At 44.0% G+C, this 16091-nt stretch overlaps 1 protein-coding gene across 2 annotated transcripts in view; it reads left to right on the plus strand.

Moving 5' to 3' along the window:
• The window catches only part of LOC146673885 (F-box/WD repeat-containing protein 7-like), a 48526-nt gene extending 36915 nt beyond the window's left edge, over positions 1-11611 (plus strand). For both annotated transcript variants that reach the window (XM_085392799.1, XM_085392808.1), the window contains 11 exons: positions 852-987; positions 1562-1696; positions 1794-1917; positions 3327-3454; positions 3535-3648; positions 8262-8443; positions 8648-8873; positions 8981-9047; positions 9467-9610; positions 10406-10555; positions 11378-11611. In XM_085392799.1, coding sequence (XP_085248925.1) covers positions 852-987; positions 1562-1696; positions 1794-1917; positions 3327-3454; positions 3535-3648; positions 8262-8443; positions 8648-8873; positions 8981-9047; positions 9467-9610; positions 10406-10555; positions 11378-11511 — 1540 coding nt within the window. In that variant the 3' untranslated portion in view covers positions 11512-11611. The remainder of the gene's footprint in view (positions 1-851; positions 988-1561; positions 1697-1793; positions 1918-3326; positions 3455-3534; positions 3649-8261; positions 8444-8647; positions 8874-8980; positions 9048-9466; positions 9611-10405; positions 10556-11377) is intronic.
• Positions 11612-16091: the final 4480 nt, after the last annotated feature.

Consider the following 16091-nt stretch of genomic DNA (forward strand, 5'->3'; position numbering starts at 1 on the left):
CCAATATAGTTGTTTTCGTTGCCAAATCACTGATAGCGTGTGATGCTGTGTGCATGACCCTTAAAACAGCACCCCACAGCAACACAAAATTCAAAGAGTTTTTTTCTTCTCTTTATTTATTTTTTTGTGCATTCTTTTTTGCTACAAAGCTGATTTTGTGCATTTTTTGCCCCTTCCCAAAAGCCCACACCCACTTGGTTTTTAGCTCAGCTCTAGCAAACATGACGAAAAGACGAAGTCTACCTGAAGCAAACCAAACTCACAAGGTTTGTGTAGGTGAACCTGGGGAATGATTATTGGTTGCCTTGGGCTTCCTGTATCACACTGATAGCTCGGCGTCTCCTATCCATTCTGCTTTTGGCAGCGTGCAACAGTTGGCTGCTAACTCAGTTCTCCATTGCTCCCCCGGGCTTCTAGTTGCTCTCATCTGCACCTGCAGACATCCTGCAGCAGAGACGAACCAGCAAGACAGGGTTTACATTCAGAAACACCCCGTCGACTAGACCCGACACTCTGACTGGCGTCTATCTTCCCTGTGTTGGTTTTGATTGGTGATTCTGTCCATGCAGATTTTGTGACACAGTGTCCAGAGTAGTTAGTCATCGCTCTCCTAACATTTATGAATATAGCAGCCACAGTGGATTTGATCCAGGAATCCTTTGTATCGAATTTTAATAGCGAATTAGTGATTTAATTCGAATGTTAAATGGTTAAATTAGATCAGCTTTACCAGTTCAGAGCATAAACCAAAAGGATAAAAGAAAGGTGTAACATGCATGGATGGATGTTTTATGGGTTTACGATGGTAAACAGTCACATTTCTGCTGTACTGCTCCTGCATCTCTCTGCAGTCCATCCAGTCTGGTTCAGGCCACGCCCACCACATTCGGTGACCTACGACTGGCTAACGGACATTCAGCTCAGCGACGACGCGTCACCTCTGGTCCGCCACCCTCCGGCCTGCAGGACTGGCTCCACACCTTCCAGGTCAGCACACGTACAATCATGTTCTCTCAGATAATCCAGAGACTATATTTACACAAAATCCAACAAAGAACTTTTAATTAGCAAAATTTCAGTGCACAGATTATATGCACGTCCGAGCAGAGAGACACTGGTCCTGGTTCTTCAAGGACAGCAGCTAAACTGCAGCTTTTCTTGATTTTTGGTAAAGTGTGGTGTATCTTCCGCTCGCTACACAAACACAGTGGCAGAGTGCTGCTGCCTCCAAGCTGTTCTTATGTAACTAAAAAAACATACAAGTACAGACACACAAAGAGATGGGAGACATTTAAATGGAGGGAATAAAAACATGATCTCTTTGGAGAGACAGTTCAAACCAGTTTAGAGATAAGGGAATAAAAACAAAAAGTAAAAGATGACACACCCTGAAATGCACACAGAAGAGGAGAAATATAACAATTACAGTAAATACACAGGAAAACAAAGCGGTACAAAAATGTTAACACTTTATATGGAGGCACTTTAGTGGCAACAGTAAATGTAAATCTTTGTCTCTTCATCCTGTGCTAATGTTTCCCCTCGCTGCCTTTTCACACAGATGTGGAGCGGCCCTGAGCGGCTGCTGGCTCTGGACGAGCTGATCAACAGGTGTGAGACCAGCCAGGTGAAGCACATGATGCAGGTCATTGAGCCTCAGTTCCAGAGAGACTTTATATCACTTCTGCCCAAAGAGGTACAGCACAAAAGCAGTCCGCTCTGCTGTCTGAGAGATGTGGCCCCGTTGATGAGCAGTGCGCTTCAAATATTGTGTTTTATCACCGTGTTTGCAGCTAGCCCTGTACGTGCTCACCTTCCTGGCTCCCAGAGACCTGCTGCAGGCCGCTCAGACCTGCAGGAACTGGAGGACCCTGGCTGAAGACAACCTGCTGTGGAGGGAGAAATGCCGTGAGGAAGGTAATGACGATCGTCACGTTTTATTCAGTAAGACTTAACTTACGATTGAGCTCTTAAGAGACTAAGAGAAACCTTTTGCGTGGTCTGTGATCCAGAGATATTCACTTCACTGTGGTTGATTTAAAAAATGAACAAACTCCAAATTAAGAGCCTTGCATTAGATAAATGTGTATTGTCTGCTTGGTTAACGAAGCAGTTAATGTTCCTTGGAGAGATGATCATCTCAGCTATAATTAAATCATAAAAAAATGACTGGAAGTTTGACCATGAGAGGACCTCAGCAGCTTTAGCAAATCAAATTAAAAAAAAATGCAGAAAAGGCACCTCAATATTTAAATGATTCAACCAAAGACAAAACGAAGTAGATGGCAGTTTATTTCGAGGTTGAGGGTGGTAATTACATTTAAAAGCCCAGGACAGCAGCACATTGTTATATTAATTTCCTTCTGTTTTCTGTTGCGAGTGTGAGTTTTATCAGGTAGCACCTGAAGGCTGCAGGTGTTTTTCCACTGTTTTCAAAGGGGAATATGGAAACCAGAATACAAATAGAGAGACGGGAACTTGCTGGATGTATGGTGCTTTCTAACCTGAGTGAAACATGCAAATACAGCCACACACAGTCACTGCACCTTCATTCAGCGCAATGCAGTGTGTGTGCGTGTGCGTGCGTGTGTGTGTGTGTGTGTGCGCCTGCCTGGGAATTCTGCCAGTCAGCCGAGATTCACTGCCTGCGCTCAGCAGCCATACTAATGAGGCTACCTAACGTTAGCACCACACCGCAGCCATACTAATGAAGCCGATGCTGACTGCAGCTCACCAGCTTCACAAATAAGGCTAATTAGCAACTCCCCTGCCATACTGCCGGGATCGGTGTCGACGTTAGCAAGAACTCAGCAAGAATATAAATGCAGCTAACCTTCATTAACCACACTCATCTTACATACTAATGAATGTTGGCTTAAAGTTGGTCTACTTTAGTAAAGTCACAGTAGATGCTATTCCACTACACTACGGTGAACTTCAGGTATGGTGATGAAACGTAATCTCGCAGTAAAAACATTCCTGGATAGAAAAAAACACAATGAAGCATCATCGGTCATGGACTGGCCTCCCAAATATTGACTCTGAAGTTCATTAGAAATCTGTTTTTGTCTTATGATCTTTATTTAAATCTGCTCATCAGATTTGCTATTTTCCTCCCAAAAGGTGTGGCAACAACAAAAAAACAGGTTGATGGAGTGTTTTCATCACTGCGCCATGCAGGTGGGCAACATGGACACCTGAGTTAGTGAATGTGATAACTTAACCTAGGATTTTTTAATTAATATGCGCATCTGCGAGGAGACGGGAGAGACTGAGCGCCCCATTTTTGAAATGTATCCTCTTCTTTTACCCCCTCCCCTCTGCAGGTATATCAGAGTGCACGTCGTCTCGTCACAGGCGATCAAGTGCTGCAGTCAGTGAGTGGAAATCGACCTACATTAGACAGCATCGCATAGAGACCAACTGGAGGAAGGGGGACACACGGGAACCCATGGTAACGCACACACCGCCTCGGTTCAACAGCATCGGTCTGAGATGTAAATGTGAACTGATTGTCTTTAAATGTCTTTGCAGGTGTTAAAAGGCCACGATGATCATGTGATCACGTGCCTGCAGTTCAGCGGCGACCTGATTGTCAGCGGCTCAGACGACAACACGCTCAAAGTGTGGTCCGCCATCACCGGCAAGGTAGGACGCAACAGCAGAGACGGACGTATCGATTATGGGAACGATTGTTTTCTTTTGCTTCGACCACACGATCACATGCGTGTGTGTGTGATTGTTTGTGTCGCCTAGCAAACAAAGTGTGCGCTTTTATTTTGGAACACTGTGAAATTTCTAGAAGCGATGCTTTTATTATGAAATTCACACATTAAAGTACATACAGTGTGAATATTTCTGCAGCTCCTTTTACTCTGCAGGGCTGCAGGAGCTGTTTCACTAAAAAAAGTGAGGCTTTTATTTTTGCAAGTCAAATTCGGTACAAATATGACTTTTATTTTGTAGTACTTCACAATAAAGCCTATCAGATAAATGATTTAGCACCAACCTAAAAATAAACAAACCATATAGACTTTGACAAAATTAAGATTAAGAAACTGCCATGAAATCTTCTGTAAAGATGATCTAAATATTGCATAATCCATGAGCCCAAGTTCATCGAGCAAGAACAAGGATTTATATCTTCATACCCTGAAACACGTCTGCTAGAAGTAACCTGTGAAGCTCTTGTCTGACCTGAAACTGTTTCAATCCCCCTTAAACAACAAAATGACTGGATGTGCATCAGTGAGGGTGGTGTCTGCCCATCATTATGGGCAGCATTATTATTGAGATCTGATAATGCTGTTGCACACCATTATCAGATCTCAATGTTTCCTTCTTTGGAAACCGATAATTGAACTGGGATGAGAAATGAAGGGTTTTGCTTCAGGAGCCAACGTGGTGTCTGCACCTCCATCAGGGGAATACAGGAAGGCGATGTTTATCTTTAATCTGTTAAAAACTAACAGAAACACTATAATGTGACATCCCTGCTCTACAGGATGTGAGGAGAGTGATGTGGAGTGCTTTTGTGTCTGACATAAACATGTGAAACCAGTTCAGACTAAAGAGTGAAACGCTCCTACGAACGCCTTCAGACTGGTGAGCAAAGCACATGGAAGAGCTGCAGGTAGATGCAGGTGTGGCTGGTTGAGCGAAAGATGAATGAGTGAATCTTTTGTCCTGGGCAGGTACTTGTGTAGGAGGCTGTCATCAGGAGGAAGTGAGTTACCTGTAGATCAAGTTAGCAACCGGGCGCTCATTCACATGTTTTCATACAGAGGAATGAGTAACTCCCTGGATTTGATCCAGAATGGCTGATGAGTTGCTAGACTTGCTTCTAGAAGGACTTTCGAGTCCACAACAGGTGCTCGAGTTCATGGACAAATTTCACTTCAGCCTGGAAATGTGAACATCGGGGTGCGACGAGAGGAAACTGTCAGTCTGTGGGCTTAATCGTCTGGAAGTCAAACATATGTTTACCACATTTCAAGCTCCGATTTCAAAGAATCAGAGCTCAAATATGTTTGGGTTTAAATTTGAAGCTATCGAGTGTTTAATCAAGGTGACCTTGAGAATCGTCAGTAAAAGACATTATCATGAAATAATGGGACTCCTGCGTGCGAGCTGCACTCAGCTTCAGATTTGACCTGAATAAGATTTTAATATGTAGGCCAGCGTGACCTAATAGGACAGTGAGAAGCTCAGAGTGGCTAAACGGACTAAACACAGGCGGAGCAGTCGTGTCAGTCGGGGTGTGTCGCTGGGAAGCTATTTGTGTACACACACACAGACACAGACATACACCACCCGAGGCATCTCTGTTTGAATACTCACATTTGTGTTAAAGGTGTAGAGAAAGTGTCTGTTTCTGTTGGCGTGTTTTTGTAAACCTTCCTGTTTAACACCCGCAGACTGTTAAACACACAATATGCAATCAGAGTGGATTCAGAAAGGTGACAGGCTCTCGTTTACCTTATTTCAGACCATGAAAAGCTCCTTAAATAAACAGGGAACATTGCTGGAATATAAATCCCTCCTTTGTCCTCAGAGAAAAGATGCCCGGACTCATCTTAAGCCAGCTAAGCTTTCGCCATTGTTGCAGATTCTCGGTCTACCCGCTACACCAAGACGAGGATAATGTAACGTTGACATAAAGTGCAGCCCTCTCTGCAGAAGCCAAGAAGCTGTCTGATTGCAAGTGCACGTCCGTGCTGCAACTGATCATCTTAATTTAACTCTGCAAAATGTTCTGCAAGAGGAGGTTGTTTTACACCAAATAACAGTTTTATGGGTCCCTGCAGGTCCTTCTAAAATAGTTTAAAACCCTCCAAAAGTAGCCATGAGCAGGATGCCAAAGACATCTTAGATTGTGCTGAAGAGATTTCAGCTGAAGTTAAGCTAAGGCCGGGCTCATGTAATACCAATTTGCTTCAATCTTGTGCTCTTGATTTCCTGGTTTCAGTGTTTTTACTGTTTGCTCATCTTGTTTTATAAGGAAAGTCCACTTTAAGAAAAGGAGAGTAATACCAGAAGAACAATCCTGAACATGCTTCGGGCTTAAAACACCAGCAGACTGTTGTGATTCCTTCACCTCCTCCGTCCTCTTTGCTCTGGTGACGCTGTGTTCCCAAGCCAGCTGAGAGCTTGTGTCCTCCTAACGAGGTGCCCAGGAGGCATCCACACCCCATCCTGAACCACCTCAGGGTTCCTGTCGGTGTGGAGGACGCCCCTGAGTAACCGAGCTCCTCAACTCTTTTCCCCTTAAGATGGTATTAGACCAACTCCCTTGTACGCTTAATGATGAGTTCTGTCACCTGTACATGAATTTGAAAAACTTCCAGAAGTCCTGTCGTCTTCTTTTTAAGCTCGTTAGACTACTGTGACCTTATGACCAAGAATCTACAAGGACGAACAGGTTCTGTTTTTTTTTCCGAGGACAGCTGTGTAGGCAGCGACCACGCTCACCTGTTGTTATGAAGTATGACAGAAACTACTCAGTTCAGAAAATAGAAACAAAGCTAAATCCTTGTAAGCATCAAAGGTGGAAAGAGTTAAGCCTCGGTAAACCCGCTGCGTGGGACACTGCATGGCACGGTGACGTCACACAGTCACATCCATTTATCACTGCTGTTAGCCGCAGCAGCATTCTGCAGACCGACGGGCGTCGCCACTCAGACAAACCTCCACATCATGAGAATTTGAGCATTTTCCACAAAGTTTCATCTTTTTCACACTGTTGCCGCATGTCCGTCTGTGTAATGTGTGAGCTGCTGGTGCATTGTTAAGACTGCAGTTAAACCCACACGATGGTGCACTCACGTCTCTAACCGAGCTGCAGCATCAAAACACACAAAGTTGTAAAATGTGAGACACGCAGGACTGCGGCGGCTCACGACAGCACATGTGACGTCATTTTGGAAAATGATAAATGGTCTGGTTCTTATGCAGCGCTCAAAGCTCTCCATGCAACAGGCGTTTTTCTCTACGCCAGAGTGCTTTGTGTCTGACATTCACACATGAGCTGCTCTACATGTGGCTCAGGCGGTAGAGCCACAGTTTGACATTAACTCTGTCGTGAGGTGCCGTTTACCATGGCTCGTTTCACGAGTCTCTACCCCGCCTCTAAGGGAGAGACCGGTCACCCTTCAGAGGAAGCTCATCTCTGCTGACCCGTGTCATAACAGGAACACAATCACACTCTGTGATGAAGCTCCAGTGTGTGTTTGCGTTCAGGGTTTGAAGAATTCCTGTCATTCATGAAATTCTGTCCTGTAAACCAACCGGCGCCTCTTACTCCAGCAACAATGCATGATGGGATACAATGCTTGGATAGTGACCCTTGGTTGTACATTACTCACAGTGAGGCATTGTGGGATACTTTGAGTGTACTATATAAACCACAGTAACCCTCGCAGGACTCAGTATGTGGTGAGAGATCGCAGACTCAGGTCGTTCATCTGGTTTCGGTTAAACATTCTTTAATCCGCCACACCTGCTCGCTCATCCGCCTAGACCTGTGTGTGTGTGTGTGTGTGTGTGTGTGTGTGTGTGTGTGTGTGTGTGTGTGTGAAGTCATTTTGTTCCCTGCAGAAAGAAAAACACACACACCCTCACGATGTTTTAGTTTGCGGGGGTGATGAGGCGTGTGCGCCGCCGCGTACGAGCCGCTGACAGTCGTGTAGTAACAGCGAGCGCTCGTGTCGACGCCCGCAGTGTCTTCCTCCGTGTCCGCAACAGTTGCCAAGGCAAAGTTTTGCCACTGTTACCATGGCAACTATCGCTACAACACCCTCAAGGTGAAACTGCGTTTGTCTCTCAAGGCTGTCCATGAAAGTGGAATAAACATTGACTCACACGCGTTCGCAAACAATGAGAGAGACGTTTAATGTTCGCTGTGTTTGTGCAAACTGCAGGCTTTGATTGCGTTTAATTAATTTGATCCAAGCAGGAAAAACCCAGAATAACAGCTTTCATTGGCCCAGATAAGAGCAGCAGATTATTTCTTTATTCCTTTATCTTAAGTGAATGAGGAAGAACGTGTTGGCTTTTCTTCGACCTCGACTGTTCCAAATGCAAACTCTAATATTTGATCTTAAAGTGCAGTAAAAATGCAACTTTATCTGTAATCACTGGTCTTCATGTCGCATTCATGTCTGAATGTTTTCATGCGTTTTATCATTTAAATTAAAAGCAAAGTTTAAATTCAATCATAACACTGTTTAATCATCATGTATCCCTCTTTTGTTCTCCCTCAGTGTCTGCGGACATTGACGGGTCACACCGGTGGGGTGTGGTGCAGTCAGATGGCGGCTACCACGGTGATCAGCGGCTCCACAGACCGGACGCTGCGCGTGTGGGACGCTGAAAGCGGCGAGTGCGTGCACACGCTTTACGGACACACGTCCACCGTGCGCTGCATGCATCTCAACGGCAACCGGTAACACACACACACACACACACACACACACACACACACACACACACACACACACACACACACAAATTAATGTTACACATGAACTCATAGAACTGCGTCAGCGCAGCTTTAACAGAGACACAAACACACACCTCTGGTTCACCTTGACCTGATTGGCTGTCACTGCAGCGATGTAATGCCTCTCTCTCTCTCTCTTTTTCTCAGGGTGGTGTCGGGCTCTCGGGACACCACGCTGCGCGTGTGGGACGTGTCGACTGGCCGCTGTGAGCACGTCCTGACTGGCCACTTGGCGGCGGTGCGCTGCGTTCAGTACGACGGGCGCCGCGTGGTGTCGGGCGGCTACGACTACATGGTGAAGGTGTGGGACCCCGAGACAGAGGTGTGCCTGCACACGCTGCAGGGACACACCAACAGAGTGTACTCGCTGCAGGTAAACACAGAGCAGGAGTCTTTAAACTGAGCTCTACATGAGGCGGTTTAGCATCTTTGAGCTCCTTGTTTTGGTTTTGACTCCACCTCTCCCACCCCTCTCTGCAGTTTGACGGCGTGTTCGTGGTGAGCGGCTCGTTGGACACTTCAATCAAAGTGTGGGACCCAGAGACAGGTAGACCTCACCGACTCTGTTTTCTCACTGTGAACCTGGAGTTATTTAATGAGTTTATTTCTGTATTGAGACACTAGGGGGCAGTAACTCTGGATGACAGGCTGAGTTTATCATTATTACTATAGATTTATTTTGCTTTACATAACGCATAGGAACATAACTGAAACACGACCGCCTCTTTCTCTGTGATAAATGAAGAAAAAAAACAAATATGGTTGATTTTTAATGGTTTGTGGCAAATAATGCAGAAAGCTGCTGCAATCACCTCTTTTCACTTTTATCTAACTTAAACAGAATAAATACAGTGATGCTCAGAGCGCCCCCTGTTGGTGGTAACCTGCTGTAATCATATAAAAATTTGCAAATAAAAATGAAACGCATGGGTGTCAGTCTAAGCTAAACGAGTGTCTCTTGTTCAGGTGGGTGTGTCCACACGCTGACGGGCCACCAATCGCTGACCAGCGGCATGGAGCTTCGAGACAACATCCTGGTTTCCGGGAATGCCGACTCCACGGTGCGAGTGTGGGACATCCGGACAGGACAGTGTCTCCACACGCTGCAAGGTGAGAAGCTGGTAACGTCCCTTAGAGGGAATCTGTCCGATTAAACAATGAGAGCAGCTTGAAGGTGAGGGTCGCCGTGGAACTTCTGCGCCAGATCGCTGACTCGGCAATAAAACAGGCTGACTCAAAAGTCCGCAACCCGCTGGGAGGAAGTGAGGAAACAGGGGGCATTGTAAAGGCTCTGAGATGAAGTGAATAATCATGTTAAGGTCTGAGGCAGAAAGTGAACCTGAGCTGTGGTCAGACTCGTGAGAAATAAAACAAACCACAGGGTGTTTGTTGCTACGAGTTCTGAGGATACTTTCATGCAAAGTCTGTGACGGCCTGTTTAGTCTTTTATGGTTGTGGATTTCACAGCGTTTGCTTTTCATCTGTTAAGCTCACATGTGCGGGCAATTCGAGCCACATGGATTTAGCCAGAAAGTACAGCTAAAGGGAATGTGAGTGGTTTCAAGGGTTTTTGGTGACTGGATGAAAAATTGGACTCGCTGCCAGTGGTATTGAACTTTATTTTCTGGGACTGTAAATGTCCATGTAATTTCTCTCTTTTTTTTCTTTTTGGAAATCTGTCCAGCAGGAAATATTTTAAGCAGCAAATATTTTAGAGCCAAAGAAGGAGGAAATGATTCAATATGAGAATTTACAACTCAGTGAAATCAGGTTATATGAAGATGCACATGCTGACGCTCATATAAGAAAGGATGCATAAAGTGATACCGCTGAGAAGAAAGGCTGCTCATGTAAAGACAACTGGTTGAGGTCAAGGGTCACGGTGTAATGATGCGTACTTTTCAGGTCCCAACAAGCACCAGTCGGCGGTGACGTGCCTGCAGTTCTGTCGTGGCTTGGTCCTGTCCAGCTCTGACGATGGGACGGTCAAACTGTGGGACCTGCGGACCGGAGCTTGGCTGCGGGACGTGGTGGCGCTGCAGAGCCGAGGATCAGGTGAGTTCGCGCCACCTTAGGTCGCTAGGGAAAAATGTATTTTTCTGGCTGTTACTGAGTCAATTCATTTGCAAAGAGGTATGTGGTGCTTGCTTTTCTGTTTGTTTGTTTTTTGCTAGAAGGCTGCTGTGATTGCCATTCACTGAATTGTAGTGAAAGTTTGAAAATGCACAAAGTGGAAACACAGGGGTTTCTTTCACTTTGAAGGCAGTCAGTCACTTTTTCCATCCTGCACAGCTGGAAACGTGCATGACAGCACAACGTTTAATTTGTAAGCAAGCAGCCTGTATCCCATTCGCACTGCACTTTTCACAATTTCACTCGTGATTGGTGAGTGGTTTGCCTTCCATGCAGATTACAGGTTACCGTGGCGGTCTGCTAGCAACTAAATCAGTCACAGTGTGGTGTTCGGTGTAGCTCATATACCTCTTTGGAACCAGTTTCACCCAATCTTGTCAGAAAGTACACGTTTCTATAGCAACCGGTGTTTCCCAGTCCAAAAAATATACAAATTAAAAATGAATAAATTCTCAACTTCATCATCATATAAAATGATACAAAGAAGATATTTTTAGTAACTGACTTAATTATATATTATGTGGGTTTTTTTAATGTCAACATTTTAATGTGGAACTAACAAACAGATTAAATACATTCACATTTCAGTAGAAAAGACACTAAATGAACTGTAATGGTGCAGGTAGATGCAGTATTCACTCTGTTATTAAATATTAAGAATAAATATATAAGTACCTGAACTTTATTTATGTCCTCACCTGTTATCACATGTCTGTGGCTAAACCAATCACGTCTTTGATCCAGGTGGAGTCGTGTGGCGAATCAGAGCGTCCGACACTCGCCTGGTGTGCGCCGCCGGCAGCAGAAACGGCACTGAGGAGACCAAACTTCTCGTGCTGGACTTTGACCTGGACGAAAAGAAGAAAGAGACGGACTGAGGAGGAAGTGACATCATCAAACGCGGTTAAAGCCCAGATTTTTTTTTTTTTTTAAAGGATTTGGGGGTCGGCTATTTTATTTCATTTTTTTTAAAGAAAAGTAACAGAAACTCATCACACTTTGACTTTTTTGACCAAAGTCCTGACTGGATCCGACTCTTCTCGTCAGTCAAACTGATAGATGTGAATGTTACAGCTCGTCTCTGATTGGCTGGCAGAGGCGGGTGGATGAACCCAGTGTGGATAATTCAAACAGTGTGACGGATAAATCCACAAGGACAAAAAACATGGATGTAAATGGACAAACAAGTGCATTTATTTCAATCAAAATGGCCCAGAGAGGACGGCTTGTAAGAGAAGTGTTGGATTTCTTGAATGTATCCAATGAGAGGAAGAACGAGGGCAAACAATTTGTTTTTGTTTGTTTGTTTGTTTGTTTGTTTTGCTGCTGAACCAACAAGGAGGTCAAAGATGCTGTTTAACCAATGCAAATGTACCAAATCTTGGCAGCTGGAGAGACACGGGCAACTTTTAGAGGCAACAGCGATGAGCGATGTCACAGCATATAAACCAAACCTCACATTTAGTCAGTATTTTTTTTAAACCATCACATTGTTTCACATTTATTCTCAGCAGCTGAGCCAAATTCTTCATCTCTGTTGCCTCTAAACAGCGTGTTTTGATCCTGCGGCAGAGTTACATGCTTGGTGCTTGGGATTCGTTGGAAACGGTGAAATTCGGGAATTAAAGCTTCTTTTCCCATCATTAAAAAGAGGGAAGACTAAACCCTCGAAACATGTTGGCCACAGGCAGAGCCTCACATCTGCAATGGTTGTAACACTGGAAACTTTGTCAAGCTTTACAGAAACATTATTTTTAAAGAGAGAAAGGCGATTACTCTGGTTTACTGCACGCTAAATCACTCGCAGACGCACATGTCCAAATGATTTATGCCGCAGTTTTACTTGTAGTGCAACAACTTTCTGCCAAAAGCCTAAACATTTTCAAAGGGGTGGCACCGGCTGCTGCTCAGCTCTGGCATTAGCCTGTTTCTGTTGAGACACTGAAGTATTAAAGTGGGGAAAGCACAGGAGTTAACAGTTCAAAAGGTGGCTGACTTCCATTTAGCGCCTTCAGTTTCAGGGTTGTGGTTATTTACTCGCTGTCAGGGCTGGAGGGGGTGGGGGCTGCACACACGAGCTTTTGTAAGTACGGAGTTATTGTTGCTGTTAAACTCATTCTGTGTGTGAGAGAGGCCTTTTTTCTGCTCAGTATTAATGAGAGAGTCTTGAATGTTTTAAAAGCTTAGGCTTCGGTCACGCAGGCTTAGAGAGCAGTTGTTGATACTATGGAAACCTCTGGTTGCTAGGGGAAATTGCATATTCCCCTGACTGGTTGCTAAGTGATTGCTGACTGCTGCTAGGTACTATTTTATTATATGTATCATTTTTCTTCCTTCTGCACACCTGTCATTCATTCAGCTGTGCAGAGGTTATGAACCACTTACCTGTTGTGAAATTGATCACGAAGGCTGAGCTGCACCACCTTGTGACTGTATTGCTAGCAAATTGTTGTGGTCACCCGTAGTTCGCTTGGAAGTTGCCAACTTGTCTGCAAACACTAGCCAACTGCTCCCCAACACAAAACAGAAAATTTGCTTCTTACTACGTACATTTCAAAAGGTTCAACTTTTATTTCGAAGGTGAACTATCTCTGTTTTCAGTTTGTGTTGTGCTTCTCAGTTTAACAGCTGCATAGTTGGTGATGTTTGCAGACAAGGCGACGCCTTCCTTGCAAACTACAGGCAGTTGCTAGAAACTACTCTCCAACGAGTCTGGGAATACACATTTTTCCATAGCGACCAGTAGTTGCCACGGAATCGCACACCACTCTCTAAGACCTGAATGACTGGGGCCTCTCCTGCCTTTACACATAGCTGCTAACATTAGCATTAACACAGTTTTTAAAATAAAGAAGAGAAAAGTGAAAACGACCCTTGAACACTTCACATGACCTCGGTGAACATTTTCTGCCTCCATGGATAAAATATTTTTATACCTAAGTAATTATGTGCTTTTACTTTAAGTCATATTACAGACATAAAATAAAACCTGTTTTGTTTCTCATTAGAGAACAAAGCAGGTTTTAAAGAGCCACATTTATGCTCTGAGTCTGCTCTCCACATTATGTTTTCCAGCCACCTTTTGATGTCTTTCTATGATTTATCAGATAATCAGCATTAAGTCTGATCAGTGGTTTGTGTATATTTTTCAGGACATTTTTCCACCCTGTATTTTGTATCATTTTTCCCTCTCACCTTCTTGTGCAGGACTAAGCTGATTGATGAGGAGATGTTTAGCAGCCTAGTGTTAGCTACAGTTTTTGTTGTTAAACTTTCCTCAGACTGTGTGTTTATGTAAAGTGCACAAAAACTCTTTGACGTGCATCGACTTTATTGTTATTAGTTTGTACTTTCGTCACGACTTCACATTAGAAACTTGCATTGCACTACATTATATGTTCCATTACTTTTTTAATTTGTGTTTTTCCCAACCCCCTGCCGCAGCACATGGGGTCACTCCGCATGTTTTTCTAAGCTTGTGAAATATTTAGAAAAATAAGATAAATAATTAAAAACAATTCCTCTTTACCGATATTAATCCGATAAGCTGCTGTTGCCAGGCAACAACCCACGAGCAAGTTGCTCTATTGTTCATTTCCCCTGACAACAGGTGATACGTTTCAGGCAGGAGAGTTGACCTTTTTGCAGGTGTGAGGCTCTCTGATGATGTAATCATGTAAAATAATGTAAATACAAGAGGATGTACATATTCAGCTTTTTATAAGAGCACAGCAGAGAAAATATTGTCGTGGATGGAGGGATGACTCTGAATCAATAAAGATGAGTTTTATAAAGTGCTGACTGCTTGTCTTTTGTGTTTTAAACATTGCTTTTGAAATGTGATGGGAGTTTTCTGCTGCTTTTCTTACAGCTCCTTTGACTTTTATTATGAAAAACTCAAACCAAAGTGACCCAGAAGAATTTGTAACTCAGTTTTATGGTAGTTGGATTTCACTCTTGATGCACACCTGTGTTGTATTAACACTGCAGGTTATGTGTCTGCAATTTACAGATGTCCTCTAAACGTTTCACCTGCAGCTGATCATAAAGAGGAGAGCACCAAATGTCCAAACATGAGTGAGCTGAAGGTGTCTGCCACTGAAACCAAATAATTTAAAAAACAAAAAACAAAAACAAAAACCACTTTAAATGAGGCTGTGGTCAGAGTTTTAGTTAAGCACTTAGTAGTACTTCCTAAATACACGGGGAAACCCACTGATGTTGATGAATGTCCTCACAAAGACGGCCAAATGCCGTGTACACAGAGCTGCTTTGAGGTAAACTCTGGTTTACCAAAGTAAAAGAATGGCTCATACGACCTCAATGAAGTCGTCACTTGAAATTTACAGGTGAGCTGAATGCTGACAAGCACACATCGTTCTCTTCCTTCCTTCCTTGGTCATTTTAATGTTTGTTTACTGCAAACGCTCATATTCAACAAGAGGAAAAGAAACTGGCTAGAAGGGGGACAAGGAGAGGAGGGAGAGAAGGAAAGGAGGAAGGAAAAGATGGGGGAGGAGGGATGGAGGAAGGTAGGAAGGGAAAAAATGGGAGAGGGAAAAGGAAGGAAAAATGGAAGAGGAGGGAAAAAGGAGGAAGGAAAAGATGAAAGAAGAGAGTAAAAGGAAAAATATGAGAAAGGAAGGAGAAGAGACTGACAGATGGAAGTGAACGTAAAGCCACGTTGAACTTGGTAATGTAGCGAGCTCTAACGTCAGCTTGAGGTTTTTCGGACCAACTTCACTGGTACGAGACTGAATCTGATCTCCGTGGAGGAATGTAGAAACTGCGCTTCATTAAAGCAGCGGAAACCCAGACTTTAATGAGTCGAGTTTATTTTAGCAGCGTCTTGGAGTAGACTCTACTACACTCAGAATCCGTTTAAAGGAAGCTTATTTATTCTCAACCAGGATGAGACGAACTCTGACTTTGAATCTCTGTCTTCCCACACATCTCCTGTCTGAGCCTCGCACCGAGCTTTCTGCTTCAGTATGTGGGAGTTTGTAGGAGAGCAGATAATATTATGCAACCAGAACTGGCTGCAACACCCCGTACGAGGAAAACTGAAGCATGTAGGTGTTTTTTTTCCTTTTCTCTGAGCTTCATTGATAAAACTAATGAATTAAATCTAAGCTGTGCAGCAGGTCCGTGCTGCTGCTCATCAGTGCTCTGCACATGTGGATGGTTTTCTTCCTGCCTAATGCTCCGACATGAAAGAGTCAGATTTTATGGGCTTTCTATTTTTACAACCTGCTGGAAATGAAAGGTGCAGCGTGAAAGTGTGTGTAGAGTTTGATGTGTGTTTGTAGTAGCCTGATAACGTACCGCCAGCCGACACAACAACAGGCAGACGACTGCAAAATCCCAAGCAAAGAGAGCAAAAACAGCTGAAGAGTGAAAAAAATGAACCAGAAAGACCAAAGATGGGAAAGAAGAAAAGATGAAGGGAGGAAAGTGG

Source organism: Rhamphochromis longiceps, linkage group LG3 (genome assembly GCF_057381845.1).
Source record: "Rhamphochromis longiceps isolate RC_006_pf linkage group LG3, R_longiceps_female_GT1.1, whole genome shotgun sequence".
Lineage (NCBI taxonomy): Eukaryota > Metazoa > Chordata > Actinopteri > Cichliformes > Cichlidae > Rhamphochromis > Rhamphochromis longiceps.